The sequence below is a fragment of the Eurosta solidaginis genome, chromosome 1 (assembly GCF_040869045.1).
Source record: "Eurosta solidaginis isolate ZX-2024a chromosome 1, ASM4086904v1, whole genome shotgun sequence".
NCBI lineage: Eukaryota > Metazoa > Arthropoda > Insecta > Diptera > Tephritidae > Eurosta > Eurosta solidaginis.
The window spans coordinates 385,359,933-385,379,914 of NC_090319.1; the positions used below are offsets into that span (position 1 = coordinate 385,359,933).

Sequence of the window (19,982 nt, forward strand, 5' to 3'; positions counted from 1 at the left end):
ACCCCTGCGCTGGTCCGTCTGATCAGCCCTTTTGACCCGCCGGGAGCTTTCCCGGCTGGCGGCGACCTGCTTCGGAGCACTCTCCGCACCTGTCGCGTCCCTCGCACCATGACGACTTTCGCCGTCACTCCTACCCTCCTTTTTATTCGTCTTCGTGTCCATTCTAAGAAGTCCACCCTCAAGGCCGCTATCTGGAGCCGATTGTGTAGTCGCCCTTCAACGGTCCCGTGGTTATCTATGCTGCGCAGGGAGGCCACGCGAGGGTTGACGCATTACCTTATGAGTAATGCGTTCAGAGCCAGACCGGACGCAAAGCGGGAAAATCTTCAACCGCACCTACACCACCAACTTAACGGCGACGGAGCCGGAACGTACCTTGAGGCCCGCCACGGTTTTAACGGGACGTGTGCAGGTGCAGCATTAGCCTACCAGCCATTTCGATAGGGTTTCACCCCGACCTACTAAGGTGGCAGAATACTGCACCTACCAGCCCAAAGTCATCAATTCCTATCCATAGTCAAAATCAAGTCCCTAACAATCCGGTTCGTCAACGTTGAGTACCGATCTTGACCCTTAACAGGGTCCTCCCTCCCCTGAGCTCGGCACAATGACTCAGGGTGCGGGTTTTATCGAGTTGTCCTCTCTAGATCCGCCATTATCAGTAGAAGCAGGGGCACCTCGTGCAGGACGTGACAACCAATCACGTGTGACAATTCGTCACTATGGCCGGTCTAAGACTGATACCAGTCCCTGATCCAGAGCCTGGAACCACGTATGATATCCAAGCCAAGTATCTTAACCCCCCGTGAAATAACAACTCGAATTAAAAATGTCTGAGTTTTAACGAAGTTTTTTTAAATTATTTGTAAAAAATGTTCGAATCTTAGAATTTTTTCGACCTTTTTTTAAATCGATTTGCAGTGAGTGAGCTCAAGTTTTTTCCCAAAATTAACAGAATCGAACAAGTGAAAAAAAAAAACTCATAATCAGTTGAGCTGCTTTTTTCGTGCACATCACTGTATGCGTGACTGTGTGACTTCTTTTACCAACATATTTCCGCACATAAATCAATATAAGCCTTCAGTTGCACCTGTACCAGCGTTTTGACTGCATATTTCCTACTTTTAAGCTGGAGAGCCAAAATTAAAATATTTCACTAAAAATCGAAAAACGTAATTCGAACTGGATCGCGTAGCTATACATAAATATTTATGTACTTGCTGACCCAGTTCCAGGCAAACGTTGTTGTCGCCAGCAGCTTTGGTATTGTTGTGATGAAGAGTTACTTTTACTGTTGTGGGTATCTTTGTTGTAGCTTCATTTGCAAACTGGTTTCTTTTAGGGCAACTTTTGTTACATCTCTTTTGTTGTTGTTGTTGTTGGTTTTCGCATCATTACACAACTTGCATATGTATTCAAAATCAATGCCATAAAACTATAAGAAATTAACAAAGCATGCGAGCTATGGGATACAACAACAAAAAAAAAACTGCCAGCGACATACCAAAATGATGATAAGCAGCAGCTGGGAAAAAAATTACAGTCACTTATACTGCAACCAACTGCGTCTGCGCATTCAACTAAATATGTCTTGGCCGGTATTATATGTGCTCGCTTATTTTTATTTTTATTTTTTCATCTCATTTATTTACTTTATTACATTGCTTTCCACGCTATGAGTGTTGGCCATCACGCGATTGCGTAAGTCGCATCACAGCATCACACACATAATATTCGCATTATAATGTAACAGCAATAACAGTAATTACAACAAAAAGTTGTTCGCGCGTAGTAACGTATTGTTAACACTTGCCACTACATGCGAATGTATGTACATATTTACATAAGTAGCAACAACATTAATAAAACGCAGGATCATTCAAGTGTTCGACAACATTTCTCACAGCTAGCAACATGTTGCAGCAATAATTTGTGTATCGATTCTTCAGATGCGCTCTTTCGCTTTGTATGGGTTTATTGATTTATTTATCATTTATAAATAATCGCTATCAAAATTCAATGACCACATTTAACGACTATTACAACAAAAATTTTATGGAATGATGTTGACAAATTTTTTATTTTTGTCATTATTAATATTTCAACATCACCTAACGAAAAGCCTATACGGGTTCGAATATATGGTTGCATCGACAACAAGTTTTGGGGAAATGCGCAAATACAAACAACCAAACCCATTGCTTTTAGCTTGATGATCATCAATGACGATTCTACTACAACAATTTAAACGCAGAAGTTATGAATAAAACTTTTTTGTGCTTCGCATCTTCATTTACATTGTCGCAAGCATTGTTGTATTTGTGTGATAATCGTAGACATTAATTTCGTTGATTGTCACGGTCATTTGGTCATCATCGGCGGTAAATAAGTTCAGTGATGATGTTGTTTTACATATTTTCGACGCATTTCAAGTTCAGTATGATAATTTTTCTTATTGCACCTTAAACCACGGTGCAATCAAAGAAATGGCATTACTAGGCAGCTCTGCTACCTTCTTTTTTTTATTGGTTTGGTTATTTGCATATGGTGATAAATTTTATTATTAACCTTTTGTCCCTTTGAGTTCAACTGAGATTTAATTTATGTTGTTATTGATGATAATATTTTTGAAATTTTATTTTGTAATTTCAATAAACCTTTTTTTGTCTTTGTTGAACTGGAAATGTAGTTTACAAAACTTCGTAATTTTTTCATATTCCAAGCATGTTTTTTCTTGGGAGCTCGTGAGAAATGTTGGCGGGTTTTTATGATTGCTTTGAAATATATTGATAGATTTGAATTGCACGGTTTTCTAACATACTGGAGACTCTTGACTGAATATATAGGCTCTCGGACCAAAGGTACATAGAGTTTGAGTTTGATAAAGAAGCATACGCCAACCGACATCTAAAGTAAGCTGACTGACCGTAATTTGAACGTCGTCCAAATTACACATGTTTAAGTAACTAAAATATCTAATCAGTCCATTAATGAGGTAGCAGCTAGCTTCACGACTGTCCTGCGTGATAGTTTAGATAAGGCTTCAACACTAATTTTGATATTGATACACATCCGTACAAAGTTGTCTCACAACCTTAAGTGAAACTGCGAGGCTGGTAATGACAGAAAACGACTAAGCAGCCAGAAAAGGTTCCCTCAGGAGACCTGAAGACTTCTCCATGAATACGAGGAACGAGATTTTATTTCTATTTGAGTCTGATTCCAAGACATCTGTTGGCAATGATACATACAACTTCCCCCATAATAGTAAAATATGAAAATCACAAATCAAGTTATAACGGGTTTGATGCCATAATACATGATTTTTGATCTTTCAATACCTTTAATCGCTCAGGCCTGATTTATCCCACCTATTGTCCCCAGTGAAAGCGATCAGCAATGGTGGCTTTTTTTGAAAACCTCGCAATTTTTATTTCGTGTTCCCTGAATTCTTTTGAGTATTCAGTTGTGTATCTCAATCAGTTCTAGTGTAACAACGAAGTACAAGTTATAGGACTCTCAAATGAGCGTTTATTGTTGATAATTTTTTGTCCGAAGGTTGACCAGTCCAGCGGATCATACAGTTCCATATGTCCCTGATGATGAGTTCAGATTGAAGTCGATATATCGACCAAAATTAAAATATATGAATATAAAACAAACCAAAAGGAAGTGCTATTCAATAACCGCCTCCTTTCAGCTCAACAAATCTAATTTAGTCCGAAGGGTGTTTTAGATTTTCCTTCATACAAAGTGTTAATCATTTTTTTTGTTTTAATGAAAGAAAATCAGAATCAGCTACGGAGAAAAACTTGTCAAATATCGATGCGAATTAAGAGAGACCCATAACATGTACTTTATTAGACTAAAATTATTTCGACGACAAAACTGAATGCTTAAAAAATTCAATTTTTGTTTGGAATCAGCGAGATCATAACAAAGAAGAAATTGAGTTTGACATTCTTGTAGAAATAAAGGGTGCCTTTAAAACAGACGCTTTAAAGAGTATGTGCCGACCCGGCTCTTAGGCTTCCTGTAGCTGAGGAAATAAATCCTCTTTTACCAGGTTGGAAAGGTTGATTGTGCTCATTATATCTACTTTTAAGAAAGTTGCGATTCGGATATCTTCCATAGTAAAATACCTTGAAGCAATCTTGAATATCAATATTGTTGATATCTATTTTTTAGCAGCAACTTTAAAAGCAATAAACGTACTTTGGTAAAACGTATTTTTGAACAATCTTATGGATCAGTTTGTCAAACTTAAAAGAACGATAATTTGTTCTGGCCGAATGTTTTCTGTAAAGCCCCTGGTAATGTTCTGGATGCGATTCTGTACCTTAAGTCTTTTTCGGTATTTTCCCATGAGGCTATCCTTTAGGTCAAGATGAAGAAAAACATGTTGGGTACCACGACAAGTAGGGCAGCATAGATATTGGTGGGGTCTGCGAGTTACGGCTAAATCATTTTTTCAAACATAACTCGCTTAGTATTCTCTGGGCGTAAGTGGCAGGAGGTACGAATAGCTCTGTAAAGTTGCCACTTACATATGCGAGTATTTAAAAAAACCAAATGTCATTCGTTTGTCCATCGTTTGTCCACGTTTGTCCAGGAAAAATTTTCGTTTGTCCACCTTTGGTTAAAAAGTTATGTATAACAAAACACAAACGATGGACAAACAAATGAAATTTGGTTTTTTTTTAATTACTCGCAAATGTAGGTGCCAACTTCACAGAGCTGGGAGGAATGAAAACACGTTCTTTCCAACATTCCAATAAATGTTAGCTGTGTTAACCGGAGTCTCATATACTCCGACAGCGTAATTACTAAAGCTATTTGAATAAAAAAAAAAAAAAAATTTGCAAAATTTGTTAAATTGAGCTGGGAGCAAGGCAGAATTCAAAACGCGTCCCCTCCAGCCTCTCTGAAAAAGGGGGCTCCCAGATTCGTACACATTTTATGCTAGTTTGTATGTTGATCTGAATCAATTGGCATTCCGACAATATATTCCATAGAATAAAATAATGAAATGTAATTATGAAGTATATTTAGTATTTTTTTTAAGTTTTAGGCCTAAAATCCGTAATAATAATAATTAAATAAATAAACACGGGAGTCCCTGAGAATGAGACGCGCGACCACTTGGGCAGGGTAGGATTGAAAAGGTATTTCTGAGCTTGCAACCAGTTGTGGAACTCTCTGCTTTTATTGAGTGCTACCAAACAAATTTGCGCCTTTTACGTTACTTATTTAAAAAAAATTATTCTGCCGAACTAATTCTAGGTTAACAACAAATTTTATGAATTGACCTAATTTTTCTTCAATAACACAGACTTGCAAAAACCAAACAATCTGAAATAATGCACGTTTTGCATTTATTTTATATTAACCAAATAAAAATAAATAACCGGATAAAATTTATAAAAAAAATTACTGCCTCTTTACATGAATAGACTTTGATATAATTAGCTAAACTAATGTGCAATTTATACAAAAACAAAGTCATCATAACATTGTAAATTTAGGCTTTCGTAATATTTTAGTTAGCGCAAAATTGTATGCAAATTTTATAGATAATAAATAATTAATAACTTCAGCACACACACACATGGAAATATAATGCCATCATTATTATTAAATCGGCAGCCGCCCCAAACCTAGATGTGTTACCCCAAATTCGATTCGAACATCTGACAGCGGACGTAGATTATGTAATCGGCCAGTTCATTGCCTGACTGAGTGAATGCTAAGTATGTAAATAAATGAAAATAAAAGTGATTTGTTGAGTGACGCCATAAGGTGGATGACTCAAAGATGGCGTACTTTAAGTCAGTAAGATTGAAATGAATAACTAAATATTTATATGCGGGAGATGAACTTGAACGGAAGTGGGCCAACAGTAAATTTTTTTTTCATTTATTGTTACTGATATAAAAGAAAATTTACTAAGCGATGGTAGCTAGGATGTGTTTATGAATTATTAGTTCTTCATCAGCTAGTTTTCAGGTACTACGATGCGAACCTAAATAGTTACAGTCGGCATACTAATGTAGAACCCAGGTGCTTCTGTTCTCTTCAATTTTAATCCGGCTACTCGTTTGTAATTTCATTCTAATTGCCATTTTGCTTGTTCTTATTTAACGCTTCTTTGGCACATACCCTGCAGCGATTGCACTAGTTCTGAACTAGCGCAAACCTATCGTTTTGAGTTCTATTTTGGTCCCCTTTCAGTACTTTAAAATGACACGTTTAACTAGGAATTGGCCTAGTGTGTGGCCTTTGGTGTGTAGTGCGTATAAAAACAGAATTATTCCACCTACAAGCTCTTCGTTTCGCCAAATTTCCTTAGTATCATCAGGAGCTATATTCTCTTTTGATTTGAAAGAAAGCCACGTATAAAACAAATGATTAATTTTGTATGTTCTTACATATAAGTGAAACAGCAAGTTTAACATTTTGAAATCCTGCGAAATGCCAATGCATATCTTTGGAACACCTTCTTTACTAGTTCAGTTGTAGGGGTTCTGTCCTTTACTATCACACTTAAACATACATATATAGCTCACACCTCTACGCTATTGGTACAAGTGTGACTACCAACTGTCCCGCTTTGCATGCGATTAGCACCAGTTCAGAGGTCGTCATTAAACCTGTACTTTATAACTATGCTACCGGAAAATATGTATGTCCAGCTTGTTCATGCACCTTTTAAGTCTGCAGTGACCTGCAAGTACCCCCGTTAACATTATCAAATTCTTTCTGGAGAGATACATCGTAGATTTGTATCACTTTGTGCTGTATTACGCCAGCAAAGCCTTCGCATGTCGCATGTATGAATTGCTAAAGTTTTGCAAACACAAATATTTTAGTGTTTTCCAATTTAATGTTATAATTCAATTTAGAAAGTAAAATTCTATTGATACAAAGCTCTTTTTCGCTAAGATATAGCTTATTATTTTCGTCTACGACCCTTTTAAATATCTTTTATATAAAATTGGGCGTGGTCTTTAACCGATCTCGCCCATTTTTTCTAGAAATATTTCCTGCTATAGGGAAAATTTGTGTACCCAATTTTATTACGATCCGTTAATTTTTCTTTGAGTTATGGCTCCCGTAACATAGAAAATTGCTTAGTCATAAAAGGGGCGGTGCCATGCCCATTTTTTTATATTTGAAGTTTTTCCTATTTATTGTTATAAATCCACTTGGGAAATGAAATACGATTGATATAAAGCTCTTTTTTTGCAAAGATATAGCTTATTTTATTCGTCCACGACCTTTTTAAAAATCTTTTATATAAAAGTGGGCGTGGTCCTTAACCGATTTCGTTAATTTTACTTCAAAGCTTTCCTTATGGAATTTTATTCTATAGGTTTAACGATTTTTTATTTATGATTAATAATATTTGTAAAATTGATTTTATCACAAGTGGGCGGTGCCACGCCCATTTTAAAACATTTTTATCAAGAGTCTCAATATCATTCCACACTTTCAACATTCTAGGTGTATTATTTACTAAATTATCAGGTTTTTTGTGTTTTCCAAAATGTTATATATATAAAAAGTGGGCGTTGTTATCATCCGATTTCCAGATAAGCTAGTGGACCAAATTTGGTAAAGATATCTCAATATTTACCCAAGTTATCGTGCTAACGGACGGACGGACGGACGGACGGACGGACGAACGGACATGGCTCAATCAAATTTTTTTTCGATACTGATGATTTTGATATATGGAAGTCTATATCTATCTCGATTTCTTTATACATGTACAGCCAACCGTTATCCAATCAAAGTTAATGTACTCTGTGTGCAAAGCACGCTGAGTATAAAAATATTTGCTTTGGCCGAATACTAGAAAGAAATTTTGCAAATGATTTAAAGGTCCCTCACAATTAAAATAATAGCAAAAAAAAAAAAAATATTCAAAATAGAAAAGAAAACATGACAGCTATTTATGTTTTCAGTAGCATCTATGGTAAATATAAAATTATGAAATCCATATTCATAAGTATGTATACATACCAAAACATACATACATATGTACTACATGTCTGTTTTATATACATACATAGATATGGAACTATTTGCCACTTTTTTGTTATAACCTGTCTTTGAAAGTCAATGTGAAAGTAAAACGTAAAAAAATTGCTTAAAACGGAAAGTAAAAAAGATAAGTACTGCCTAGCAGAATAGCAAAAAACTCTATGCGCGCGTACGTCAGTGGTAACTGTAAACAAAAAGCAGCAAAAGCAAAAAGTAAAACAATATTAAAACAAAAAAAACCAAAAAATAGTGAAAACAGCAATAGTATTATTTGTCTTTTTTTTATTGTATCCAGCTTTGTTTAAACGTCGAATGTATTGTCATATTTTGTTTGCAAGTTTTTGAATTCAAGTACTGTTGCTATTATACTCCGTTATTTCCTATTCGACATAAAGTGCAGTGTTTTTTCTGATCTACAATTGTTACGAATTTAGGGAAATTCCGTTTATTTGCAACCTTTTGCTAACGTTCAAATCACTAAACTGTTGAATAAATAACTCCAATATTCAATAATGCAAAATGGTCTTTATTAGACTACTTTCACTTCTTAACAGATAGCGTGCTTAAATCAAACTGATTCGTCGTGCCTCTTTTGTCCCTTTTATACTCTTTGGTTTCCTCGTTGACATATTTCTAGGCGTTTCCATTTCTAAAATTTGCTACTTGTTTACCAGCTATAAAATTACCAGCTATAACTGCAGATGCACGTTATAGCTTCTCATATGCGCGTGTATATGTGAGTGATACTTCCACCGATGATTGCCTACTTTTGGGAGTATCTCAGATATATGCATGTGTTTGTGCGTTCCTCTCCGCTGCTTGTATGGGCATATGTGAAGACATAATTTTTATGTGCATACAAGTCACTGCTTAGTATCGGCTTAGAGATGATAGTATCCCGTAGTGTTGCTAATATTCGTCACACTGCCCTCCACGACAAATCTCTCGATCTAAACGCTGCCAGCCTTTCCAAATGAACCACTTTCATTTTGGTTCGTGGTTTGCCAATGGTTTGTATGCGGTACACTACATCGTTGATCCGTTTTACAACTTTGATGGGCCTTCCCACTTACACTGCAATTTCGGGGACAAACCTTCCTGAAAACCTTCCGAATGAATTGCTTTATCGTATTTGGCTTTCACCTTGTCACTCATAATCTTTGTTCGTTGCCTTACAAGATCGTGTATTTCTCTCAGTTCTTCTTCCAAGACACTAGTGTATTTCTTGACATTTCTCTCCGCATTGGTATCTATCCCAAACTTCAAATCAGCTGGCAGTCGAAGGTCATTGCCAAAAAATACTTTTGCAGGGGATTGGCCCGTTGTCCCATGAACTGCTGATCGGTAAGCCATCAAGAATAATGGTACGCGGGTATCCCACTCTTTATGGAACTTGTCCACTACTTTCCTTAAGTGCTCCTCCAGTGTTCTATTGAATCGTTCCACCATACCATCGGACTGAGCATACAATGCAGTTGTCCGTGTTTTTCGAATGCCCAATGATTTGCACATTTCCTTGAACACAGCTGATTCGAAATTCTTGCCTTGGTCAGAATGTAACTCTATTGGTACACCATACCTTGCAACCCAATTGTTTATAAACACTTTTGCTACTGTTTCCACTTCTTGATTTGGGATTGGGTATATCTCTGGCCATTTGCTGAAATAATCCATAACCACCAGTACATATTTGTTTCCGCAGTTGCTAGTAGGAAATGGACCTGCGACATCCAAAGCGATATTTTCAAATGGCGCACCTGAGTTATATTGCTTCCTCTGGCCATGACTTCGGGTTTTGGGCCCTTTCGCTCTGCTGCAAACCTCGCAGTTCGCAAGCCACTCAGTGACCGACTGGCGGCAACCAACCCTATAGAATCTCTGTTTAATTTTCTGGAGCGTCTTCGTGATTTTAAGATGACATCCGCTTGTACCATTATGCAGCTCGCTGAGCACGTCAGGAATCCTTTTTCTGGGAACAACTATCAGCTTCTTCTTGCACTGACCATCCTCACTCTCCCATACTCGATGCAAGCAACCGGATATCAATTCTAAACTGTTCTATTGTGCCCCATATGACTTCGCAATGGGACTCTCTGCTGACATCTCCTCTCTATTTGGTCTTTCGTTTCGTTCGAGCCCTTGCATAACACGTGACAGATCAGTATCTTCTAGCTGACACTTCCTTAGTTGTTCCTTATCCCATTCATACGTACATGTTAAACACATTAGCCGGACATCTATAATGTCTTCTTTAGCCTCGGCCTTTGAACAGTGCCTGCATTCCAAACTACATGGTCTTCGTGACATTGCATAAGCATTTCCATGAGTTCTACCTTCTCGATGCTCAATGGAAAAGTCATAGCATTGTAGTCGCTCGATCCTCCGTGCCAATTGTCCTTCCGGATTATGGAACTGCAGAAGCCATTTCAATGATGCGTGATCTGTTCTGACGCGGAATCGCTTGCTGTAGAGGTATTTGTGAAAATGTTTAATGCACTCTACCAATGCCAACAGCTCTCTCCGCGCAACACAGTAGTTCCTATCTGGTTTTCCAATCGAATGGCTGTAATATGCACCTTCCTTCTCCTGTCCATCGATCAGTTGTGATAAAACGCCTCCTATAGCATATCCACTCGCATCGCTGTCTAGAATAAATGTTGCTCCTGGAATCGAATATGCTAACATTGGGGCAGTGCACGACCGCTCCTTCAATGTTTGGAAAGCCACTTCTTGCTCCTTCTTCCATTCAAAAGCTTTATTTTTTCTTGTAAGCTCATGGAGGCTATGGGCTACGTTGGAAAAATTAGGTACAAATCGGCGGTAATATGTGCACAGCCCAAGGAAACTTCTCAATTCATGTAGGTTCTGTGGTTTTGGCCAATCCTTTACAGCCTCTATCTTTTCGTTTGCAGTGAAGATGCCCTCTGTCGTTACCTTGTGACCCAAATAATTTACTTCCTTTTTAAACAGCGCACACTTTTTGGGCCTTAACTTCAGACCAGCGCCAGCTATTCTCTGGAAAACTTCCTCCAAGTTTTTAAGATGTTCATCGAAGTTCTTGCCCAATACGATGATGTCGTCCAGGTATACCAAGCATGTTTCCAGTGCAGTCCTTTCAATACCTGGTCCATGAGTCTCTCAAAAGTAGCTGGTGCATTACAAAGTCCAAAAGGCATCACTGTAAATTGCCAAAGACCATCATCGACACTGAAGGCTGTTTTCTCTTTATCTTCCTCCTTCACCTCAACTTGCCAGTAGCCGCTTTTCAAGTCCAGTGTGGAAAACCATTTCGTACCAGATAGCGAGTCCAGAGTGTCGTCAATTCTTGACAATGGGTAGCTATCCTTTTTCGTAACGTCATTCAACTTCCGGTAGTCCACGCAAAACCTCATTTTTCCATCCTCCTTCTTTACAAGTACTACCGGTGAGCTCCATGGACTAGCTGATGGTTCGATGACGCCGCTGTCGCCCATTTTTTGTACGATTTGACTCACAACTTCCCGCTTCGCCAGTGGAACACTACAAGGAGCTTGACGTATCGGCCTGATTTGGAACCATCCTGGTTCTTTATATTTTTACTTCTCATAAATATTTTTACAAATGCTATGTCAAAATTTAAAAATCAAAGTTTAGCAAGAATATGTCTTTATATAAGGATACTGATTTTTGTCAATTTATATAAAGGAAGTGCTTAACATTTTTTTATTTTATTTTTATTTTCTCCTTTTCTTATATTTTCTCGGTGTCTTAACCTATCTCTTGAGTTTTACGCTTGTAGCTCATACATACACATTACATAAAAATCTATCCGAAAATTCCCTCCGTTCCGTTTGATTTTTCTAAATATCTCATCCCGTGCGCCCCCTAGCGAAACTTTTTGTATTGTAACATCGGCTGTCATTAACCTCTGAATAAAGTTTGAAATTTCAAGTCTCTAGCTCATCGAGAAGTTAGTTAAAAGCAGGGATGCACCTTAACGTTAAGCTAATCGTTTATCAAAAAATTTCCACCGTTTCCGTTGAAACACTTCGAAATATTATCGATAAAGAAATTATCAAGATAAATTGTATCTCGTTTTTATCCGAAACGAAAAGCTTTCGTTAACGTTAAAAACGTTAACAAAAACGTGTTACTTTATGTTTGAATTGTGCTGGCAATGCTATAGCCATGGTGAAGCCGTAAGGTGGTAACAACGAGCGCACATACACACACAAACTCCATATAATTTGTTTGTGTAATTCGTTGGTGGTAATGTCAAAAACACTCTGAGAAATGTTCGTACTGTCAAAATTCATGAGAAAAGTTGCAATCAGCTTGGCTATTGCTTTCACCTTTAATGACTCCGCCATCAATCAGCTTTGCTAGCATAGTTTGAAATTAATAATGAACATAAACGATTTGATTCCGTTTTGATATGGCAGAAAACGAAACGAAATTATTTCGTTAATTTGACGTTTTTAACGTTAATAAACGAAACGAAATGACTTTGTTTCGTTTATTAACGTTAACTATCGTAACGAAATGATATCGGTTCGTTGGTTAAGCATGCCTGGTTAAAAGCTGGTTTGAAAATTTTCAAATCCTTGCGCCACCTAACGGACTTTTTTCCTATGTGTAAAGTTTCACGTTTGTAGCTTAATGAGATGTTACTTAAAAATCGATTGCAAGATTTGTATGAGAAGCAGACAACCATTCAACCGACCTAATATAAAGGAAGTACAAAAAAAATACTTTGCTCAAATGTAATTTCTGCCCCAGTACTTTCAAGTTCAGATTCCTAATATGAGTCAAGTTGTCTCGCTAGGTCACATTAGCACCTGGCGGAATTTCCTTAGAGAATCTTTTCATTAATTTTTAAACATATATCAGATGAGTTAGAGTCATAGCGCTGAGACTGGTGATAATGCAACACAATGGAAATCAATGTATGGATCCCAATGTCCAATCCTGTGTCGGTATATTCGGGGCTAACTTGGTTTTTCGCACATCATCTTAAGCATTAAGCTAATAAGCTCTCTTTCTACAGCTCTACATCTTTCAGTAGTCATCTGTCCGAAAGGATTGCTATGCCACATCACTCATCTTCTCGGAAAAAGCCGGAGTTTTAGAGTTATCTCCCTTTGGCTTAGCTCTTACTTCCATAGTTGGCACTTCGCCAATTTTGATAGCCTCTCTTTGACTTGCAGCTTTCGAGGTAGTTGCTTTCTCGCTATTGAGCCCATCTGTCCTACAGCTTTAGGGCTACTTGTCTTGTCTATACGGCTGCCCTGCCTCGCGGCTCTGGGACTGAGTCCTTTCTGTGTTATGAAAAGAGGCTTGTCGCCTTCCACCGAACGTTGCCTCTTCATTCTGACATTCAACGCTTCTTCCTTCTCGTACTGATTTCAGTACCTAGGGTTTCTCGCAACAACACTTTTGAATTCCTTTCGACCTACCTTTACCGCCTCATGAACCCACTCCAAGCGCTCGATTTCTACTTCTGTTGGGTCGACCACTGCTGCCCGGCGTTGGACAATTCTTAGTGCTGCTCGATACTGCGACAGGGCTCTCATACTTCCTCTACTCCGTACCCTTCTCCACTCTACTACTCCGTTTTTATTTGTATGTTTTTCCAACACGGAGTTCATTGAATCAGCACTACTCTCGCTCTCCGAAACCGACGCATCGCTTAATGCGTTTTTGTCTTCCTTGGCTTGAGGCCCAGTCCTCTTATCATCGTCCTTATTGCAATTAAATAATGAGTCGTTCATTTTGGTCGTACGACCACCTGCCCGAAAAAGCGGGCTCAGCGGTTCAGTATTATATAAGGGGAAGGTTCGTCCGCCACAGCAGCGCCCCTCATGTAAGGCCATCAATACCGGCGCCGAATTTATCCTCTGGCTGCAATTCGTCCAATAGGCACGGTCCGCATAACACCCTGGATTAGGGGGTTGGCAGTTCTTGGTCACCGACATCCCGCCACCCTCCTATGAGTCGAAACGGCGTAAATGCCAGTCCTAAACCGCTCAAAGGAGGAAACTATGGATCAAAATACAAAGAATACGAGAAAAAAGTTTTCCGGAACATTAATGGTGTTTCCGTCAGCTGAATGTATCAAAGAAAATTAAAAACTATGCTGCTTTCCTATAGCCAGCACACTTCGATAGCGGAGGAAGGAAAGGAGATGCCCTTACGTGGCTGGGAGGATAATTATTTGATATTTATTGGTGTTTCAAAATTCCTTCAGTTACCACTCACAAGAAAAATCTGATGAAATAATGAAAAGTGTGACCCGAAAAGTCACCCACATTAACGGAGTAAGTTCTTATACATAGACTAACTTGTAGTTTTTTAAATTACTTTCGCAATTCTTTCGAGGAATGGAATGGGAAATTCGAAAGTACTTTTGCTATTCCTTGTATTATAATTGAAAGATATTTCGATTACATTTCCCATTCCTTTCGAAAGTACTGGGAAAGAAATTACAATTGCGCAAAGTATAACTTTTTTTCAATTAAATAACAATATAAATAAATGTAAGGCGCGATAACCTCCGAAGAGATCTAAGGCCGAGCTTCTCTTCCAATTTGCGTCGTGTTCCTCTTGATTTTCCCTACAAATTGACCGGAAGGGACCTACATGTTTTATGCCGACTCCGAACGAAAAGATCCTAATCGGTAAATTTTTGAAAAAGTTATAGCATTTTGTAAACAAAAACGGTGTTTTTTTTAAAAACTCATAACTTTTTTTGAGTTGGATGAAAAAATTTCCAAGAATTCTGAAAAACGTCTTTCGTAAGCTAGAAAAAGAAGAAAAACTTTCAGCCAATTCTAAAGGGGTCGGGTTCAAAATTGGTCGAAATGGGATGGAATACCCCATATATATCATGTACAAATAAATTGTTATGATTGCGAGTAAACAAATATTTTTTATTGCATGCAATGAAAGTGGTAAAAAAGTGGTATGTAAAAGGCTTAAATTGTGAGACCAAAGTTTGATCGCTATTGTAAAGTTCCCTCGTGTAGGAATAGATCATGAGATAAAAAGAAAATTGAAGAACAACTACTTTGAGACCCTGGAAAACTCCGTGTAAAACAGCTGATCCAACCAACTCTATGGAAGTCAGCGTAATCGGTTATTGAAGTCATAGAATAACGCCTTAGTCATAACGATACCATAACCAACTAATTTGTTTTTGGTTATAACCCGTACCCATAATCTATAAATGTTGGAGATTATATTTTTCGTTTCGAATTTTTTTTACATTTTCTATTTCATGAAGTTATTACATTTTTTAGGTTAAGGCATGAATAACCAATGCCAGTATACATATATCTATCTTCTTCTAATATATAAAATTCTTCTGCCACGGTGTTATAGGCTTAACTCTTCCGAAACGGCTGAACCGATTCTCATGAAATTTTGTGAGCATGTTGGGCAGGTCTGAGAATCGGCCAACGTCTACCTTTTTTTCGCTACGTGCCTAGGGTCTTGAGATCAAAACGTGAACCCGGGTACCCCTAGAATGTGCTTATACAATATGGATATCAAATGAAAGCCGTTGATGAGTGCTATAGTACAGGATAATTTTCATGCCCCTGGGTGACTAGGGTCTCGAGATATAGGCCAAAACGTGGACCCGGGTACCCCTAGAATGTGTTTATATAATATGGATATCAAATGAAAACTGTTGATGAGTGCTATAGTACAGGATAATTTTCATACCCCTCGGTGGCTAGGGTCTCGAGATATAGGCCAAAACGTGGACCCGGGTACCCTTAGAATGTGTTTATACAATATGGATAACAAATGAAAGCTGTTGATGAGTGATTTAGTACAGGAGAATTTTCATACAACTGGGAGGCTAGGGTCTCGAGATATAGCCCAAAACGTGGACCCGGGTACCCATTAGAGATATACGCCGCCGATAAACGCTACCGCCGCCGCCGATTTTGGGCGTTTTTCGCACGCCGCCGCCGAATGTCAAAAATATCGGCGCAGCGGCAGCGGCGGCGGCGTCCGGCGCGTTAATATATTTTCTATTGTTCATGTCGAAAATTGGTCGGATATGGTCGAAAGTGGTATCAACGGATGCGCATAACTGTCAGTTATAAGAAACTAATTTCGAAATTTCACTCTTTCTAACTGTTCAAAAGTTTAAAAAAAAAACAGGCGTTTTCGATGTCAGCTTAACATGGACTTTGCATCACCCAATTCACAAAGTTAATAAAACAAAACACTAAAAGAAAAGTTATATAATAAATTTATATGCTCACTTTGCATATTTTTTCAAAAAATTGTCATCACTAGTTTATTATTCATTTCATTCCACTCATACATATATATATTGTTCTCATTATTACTGTTCTATATACACATTCATATTACTCTGTACAACTCAAGTCAGTTGCATTTGAACTACCAATAAACAAACACGCATAAATCCAATCGGTTGTCTGACAGAATTCAGAAGTGAGGTGAACTACTGTATTGTAATACATACAGAATTAAATATTTAAATATATTGAAAATCGCGTTTTAAAATCGAAGTGTAGTGCAACTCAAGGCAGCTCTGGGTGAGATGGAGTTGAAGGTATCCGGTAACAAGGCGGAGCTAATACGACGCTTGCAGGAAGCCGACGCAGAAAAGGTGGCAGAGGTGGTTGGAGCAATCTTAGCGGTTAATGGTACGGAGGATGCAGCAGGAACGGTGGACGGTGAGGAGAGTGGACTCGGGGCGCAAGTAAGAGAGCTACAAGGCGTAGTGGAAGCCCTTAGTGCGGAGTTGAAAGCTCTTTATACACGCACGTCGCCAAGCATGCCTGTACTTGCACAAGTCGCAAACAACGCACGGTTACCTACGTCGCAGTCAACGCACATAGCAACGTAAAACGGAGGCATAGCTTCATGTCTGGATAATTCGCCATACAGCACAGCAGCACATATACATACGTCAATAGCATGCCAGCCAACACCAGCGCAGAGTAACAGACAAGGTATTTCATCTCAATATACATATTCACCAGCACAAGTAATGGCACCAGCATCGTTTTACACAAATCGTGAGTATATAAATATAATGCCACAAACACATGCATGTACAGAACAGCCAGTTGTAGCAGTAAGAGACCGACACACGCTACATGAGATAGCTTCGATTTTACCATCGTTTGATCCCCTGTGACAATGAGTACTCATCGGTTCAGTTTGTGCAACGAATCGAGCAGCTAAGAAAAGTTTACAAATGGGAAGACTCTTTGCTTATTTTTGCCGTATTGAGCAAGCTCAAAGGTGTTGCCAAGCGTTGGGCAGATGCGCAGCCAGTATTTAGATAATGGGGTGAGTTTGTTCGTGTATTCTTATTAGATTTTCCATATGTGCATAATGTTGCTGACGCACACATACGTTTAATGAATTCAAAGATAGGGAAAGATGAAAAAGTCACAGAGTTTTATTATAAAATGGTTGCAATAGGTTGCCGTGAAGGAATTGACGACGCGTCAATTAACCGGTATATAATAAATGGTCTTTGGGACGAAAACATCAAACGTACGTTGAACGCAATGAATTTTAAAATGTGTTCAGATTTATTGCAATCATTACGTAGTTTAACAGCAGGGGACATGAATAGAAAGAGAGTGAGTGGTGTAGAGCAGAAAAGCATGCCACAACGTTCCATTCGTATGAGTGAGCTAAAAGCAACAAATAAAAGCGAAGTGAGTGTGACATGTTTCAAATGTAAAGAGAAGGGTCACATAGCAAAGAATTACACGAAAAAACAAAAGAGTGACACGAAAAGTCAAAGCAAGTCAGTAAATAGTGTAGAAACAAGTGTTGACACGAATGTAGAAGCAAGTGTAGATACGAGGGCAGAAGAAGGTGAAGAAGAGGAAGAAGTGACAGTCAACAAAATTCAAATTAAACAAAAACAAAGAGAGTTACTCAAGAGTGTTACGATGTTGGGTACGCAAGAAGTTAAATGCAATGTTTTGATTGATTCGGGAAGTGCAAAATCGTTGATTAAGAGATCGATTGCTAATAGGTGCTGCGAATGTTTCACACCATGCGAAGATAAGTTAATTGGTTTTGCCGGCGGTGAGTTGGTCTGCAAGGAGAAAATGGTTACACGAATTAAGTTCGATGAAGTGGTGTATGCAGCTGAGTTATTAGTAATCGATGACTCGATAATGAAGTGCGAAGCATTGATAGGAATCGATATATTATCAAAAGGAAAGGTAGTTATAGAGGGTGGTACGTGTAGCATAATGGCTATCGATAGAAACACAGTTAATGTAGGAAAAATTTACAGCCACGTACTGATGATAAATTAATTGAGCTCTTAAACACGTATAATCACTGTTTTGGGGAAAAATTGTATGAGTTAGGGAAATCAAAGTGTTTTAAAATGGACATCAGGTTAACAACATCCACGCCAATTTCCAAGAAACCTTATAGCATTCCTATACCTAAACAGCAGGTTGTACAGAAAATGATAGAAGAATTGTTGGGATTAGGCATTATTCGTGAATCTAAATCGCTGTATGTATCTCCCATCGTCTTGGTGCGGAAGTCAAACGGCGAGGATAGGCTTTGCGTCGATTTCCGTGAAATTAATGCTATTACTGAAAAGCAACCATGGCTGATGCCAACTGTCGATGGGGTGCTAGCCACGTTAGCTGAGAAAAAGTTTTTCACTACTCTTGATATGATGTCGGGGTACTACCAGATATAATTGGTAGAGACATTGAAACCTTTTACCGCATTTGTAACGCACAATGGTCACTACGAATTTACTAGAATGCCATTCGGGTTGCGAAACGCTCCGTGTGTCTTTCAACGCATAATGGCTAATTTAGTGGCGCCTTTGGGAAAAAGGTGATTAGTTATGTCGATGAAGTGATCATCGCTAGTCGCACTGAAGATGAAAACTTAGAATATTTGGAAGAATTTCTAAAAATAATTGAACAAGAAGGGTTGACTCTTAGACTGACGAAATGTGCATTTATGAAACACACTGTATCATTCCTTGGGCATGAAGTTGACGAAAATGGTGTTAGGCCAGGCGCAACAAAGACGCTAGCAATAAGAGAATTTCCTGTACCTCGTAACCCATTAGAAGTTCGCCGTTTTCTTGGGCTGACGGGATTCTTTCGTAAGTTTGTACATGGTTATGCACTGATAGCCAAGCCGTTAACAGAGTTGACAAGAAAGAACATAGAATTTGAGTGGAGCTGAACATGCGAGGATGCGTTTAGAAAATTAATTGACGCAATAGCGAGCGCACCAGTTCTCACTATCTATGATGTTACAAAAGAGCATGAATTGCATACAGATGCTTCAAGTAAGGGTATCGCTGGTATTTTGTTGCAACGCGATAAAGATGGTAATCTCAAACCAGTAGCGTATTTTAGTAAAGCATGCGTAGGGCCGGAGAAAAATTATCATGCCTATGAGCTAGAGGTGCTAGCTGTTGTGGAGGCGTGCCAACGTTTTCGAACGTTCCTGCTGGGTAAGCACTTTACTATAGTGACTGATTGCCAAGCCATATCAAGTGCAAGGGTAAACCAAGCAGTATTAAACTATTTGAAGCCATCAATCAACGAGCCAAGAGACTGGGACACCCATCTGCGATCATTGCAATGGTCTTTCAATACAAAAGTTAACTCAACAACAAAGTATGCAGCAATATATTTAATGCACGACTTCCCACTTCGGGATATCAGCGGAAATAAAGTTTTGGCAGCAGTACAAGACGACAGTACACAACTCTTCATGAATGGTCGTCGCAGCGAAGCAATCAGCAATATCGAAGAAGCCCGAGCAAAGGGGAAAAAGCAGTTTGACGCTAAACACTCGAAAGTAACCACCTACACCGAAAACGATCTAGTTCTACACGCAGCTCCTCCTCATAGTTCTGGCGAATCACGTAAACTCCAACCACCTTACAAGGGACCGTA

The 19,982-nt window shown here is 38.6% G+C and overlaps 1 protein-coding gene across 2 annotated transcripts in view; it reads left to right on the plus strand.

Moving 5' to 3' along the window:
• qless (decaprenyl diphosphate synthase subunit 1 qless) overlaps positions 1-19,982 on the plus strand; it is a 169,457-nt gene that overhangs the window by 54,973 nt on the left and 94,502 nt on the right. The window contains exon 1 of one of the 2 annotated variants that reach the window (XM_067763335.1): positions 17,227-17,364. The exons of the other annotated variant lie outside the window; for it this stretch is intronic. Coding sequence (XP_067619436.1) covers positions 17,338-17,364 — 27 coding nt within the window. The 5' untranslated portion in view covers positions 17,227-17,337. Of the gene's footprint in view, positions 1-17,226; positions 17,365-19,982 lie in introns of those variants that run through there. 2 annotated transcript variants of the gene reach the window in all.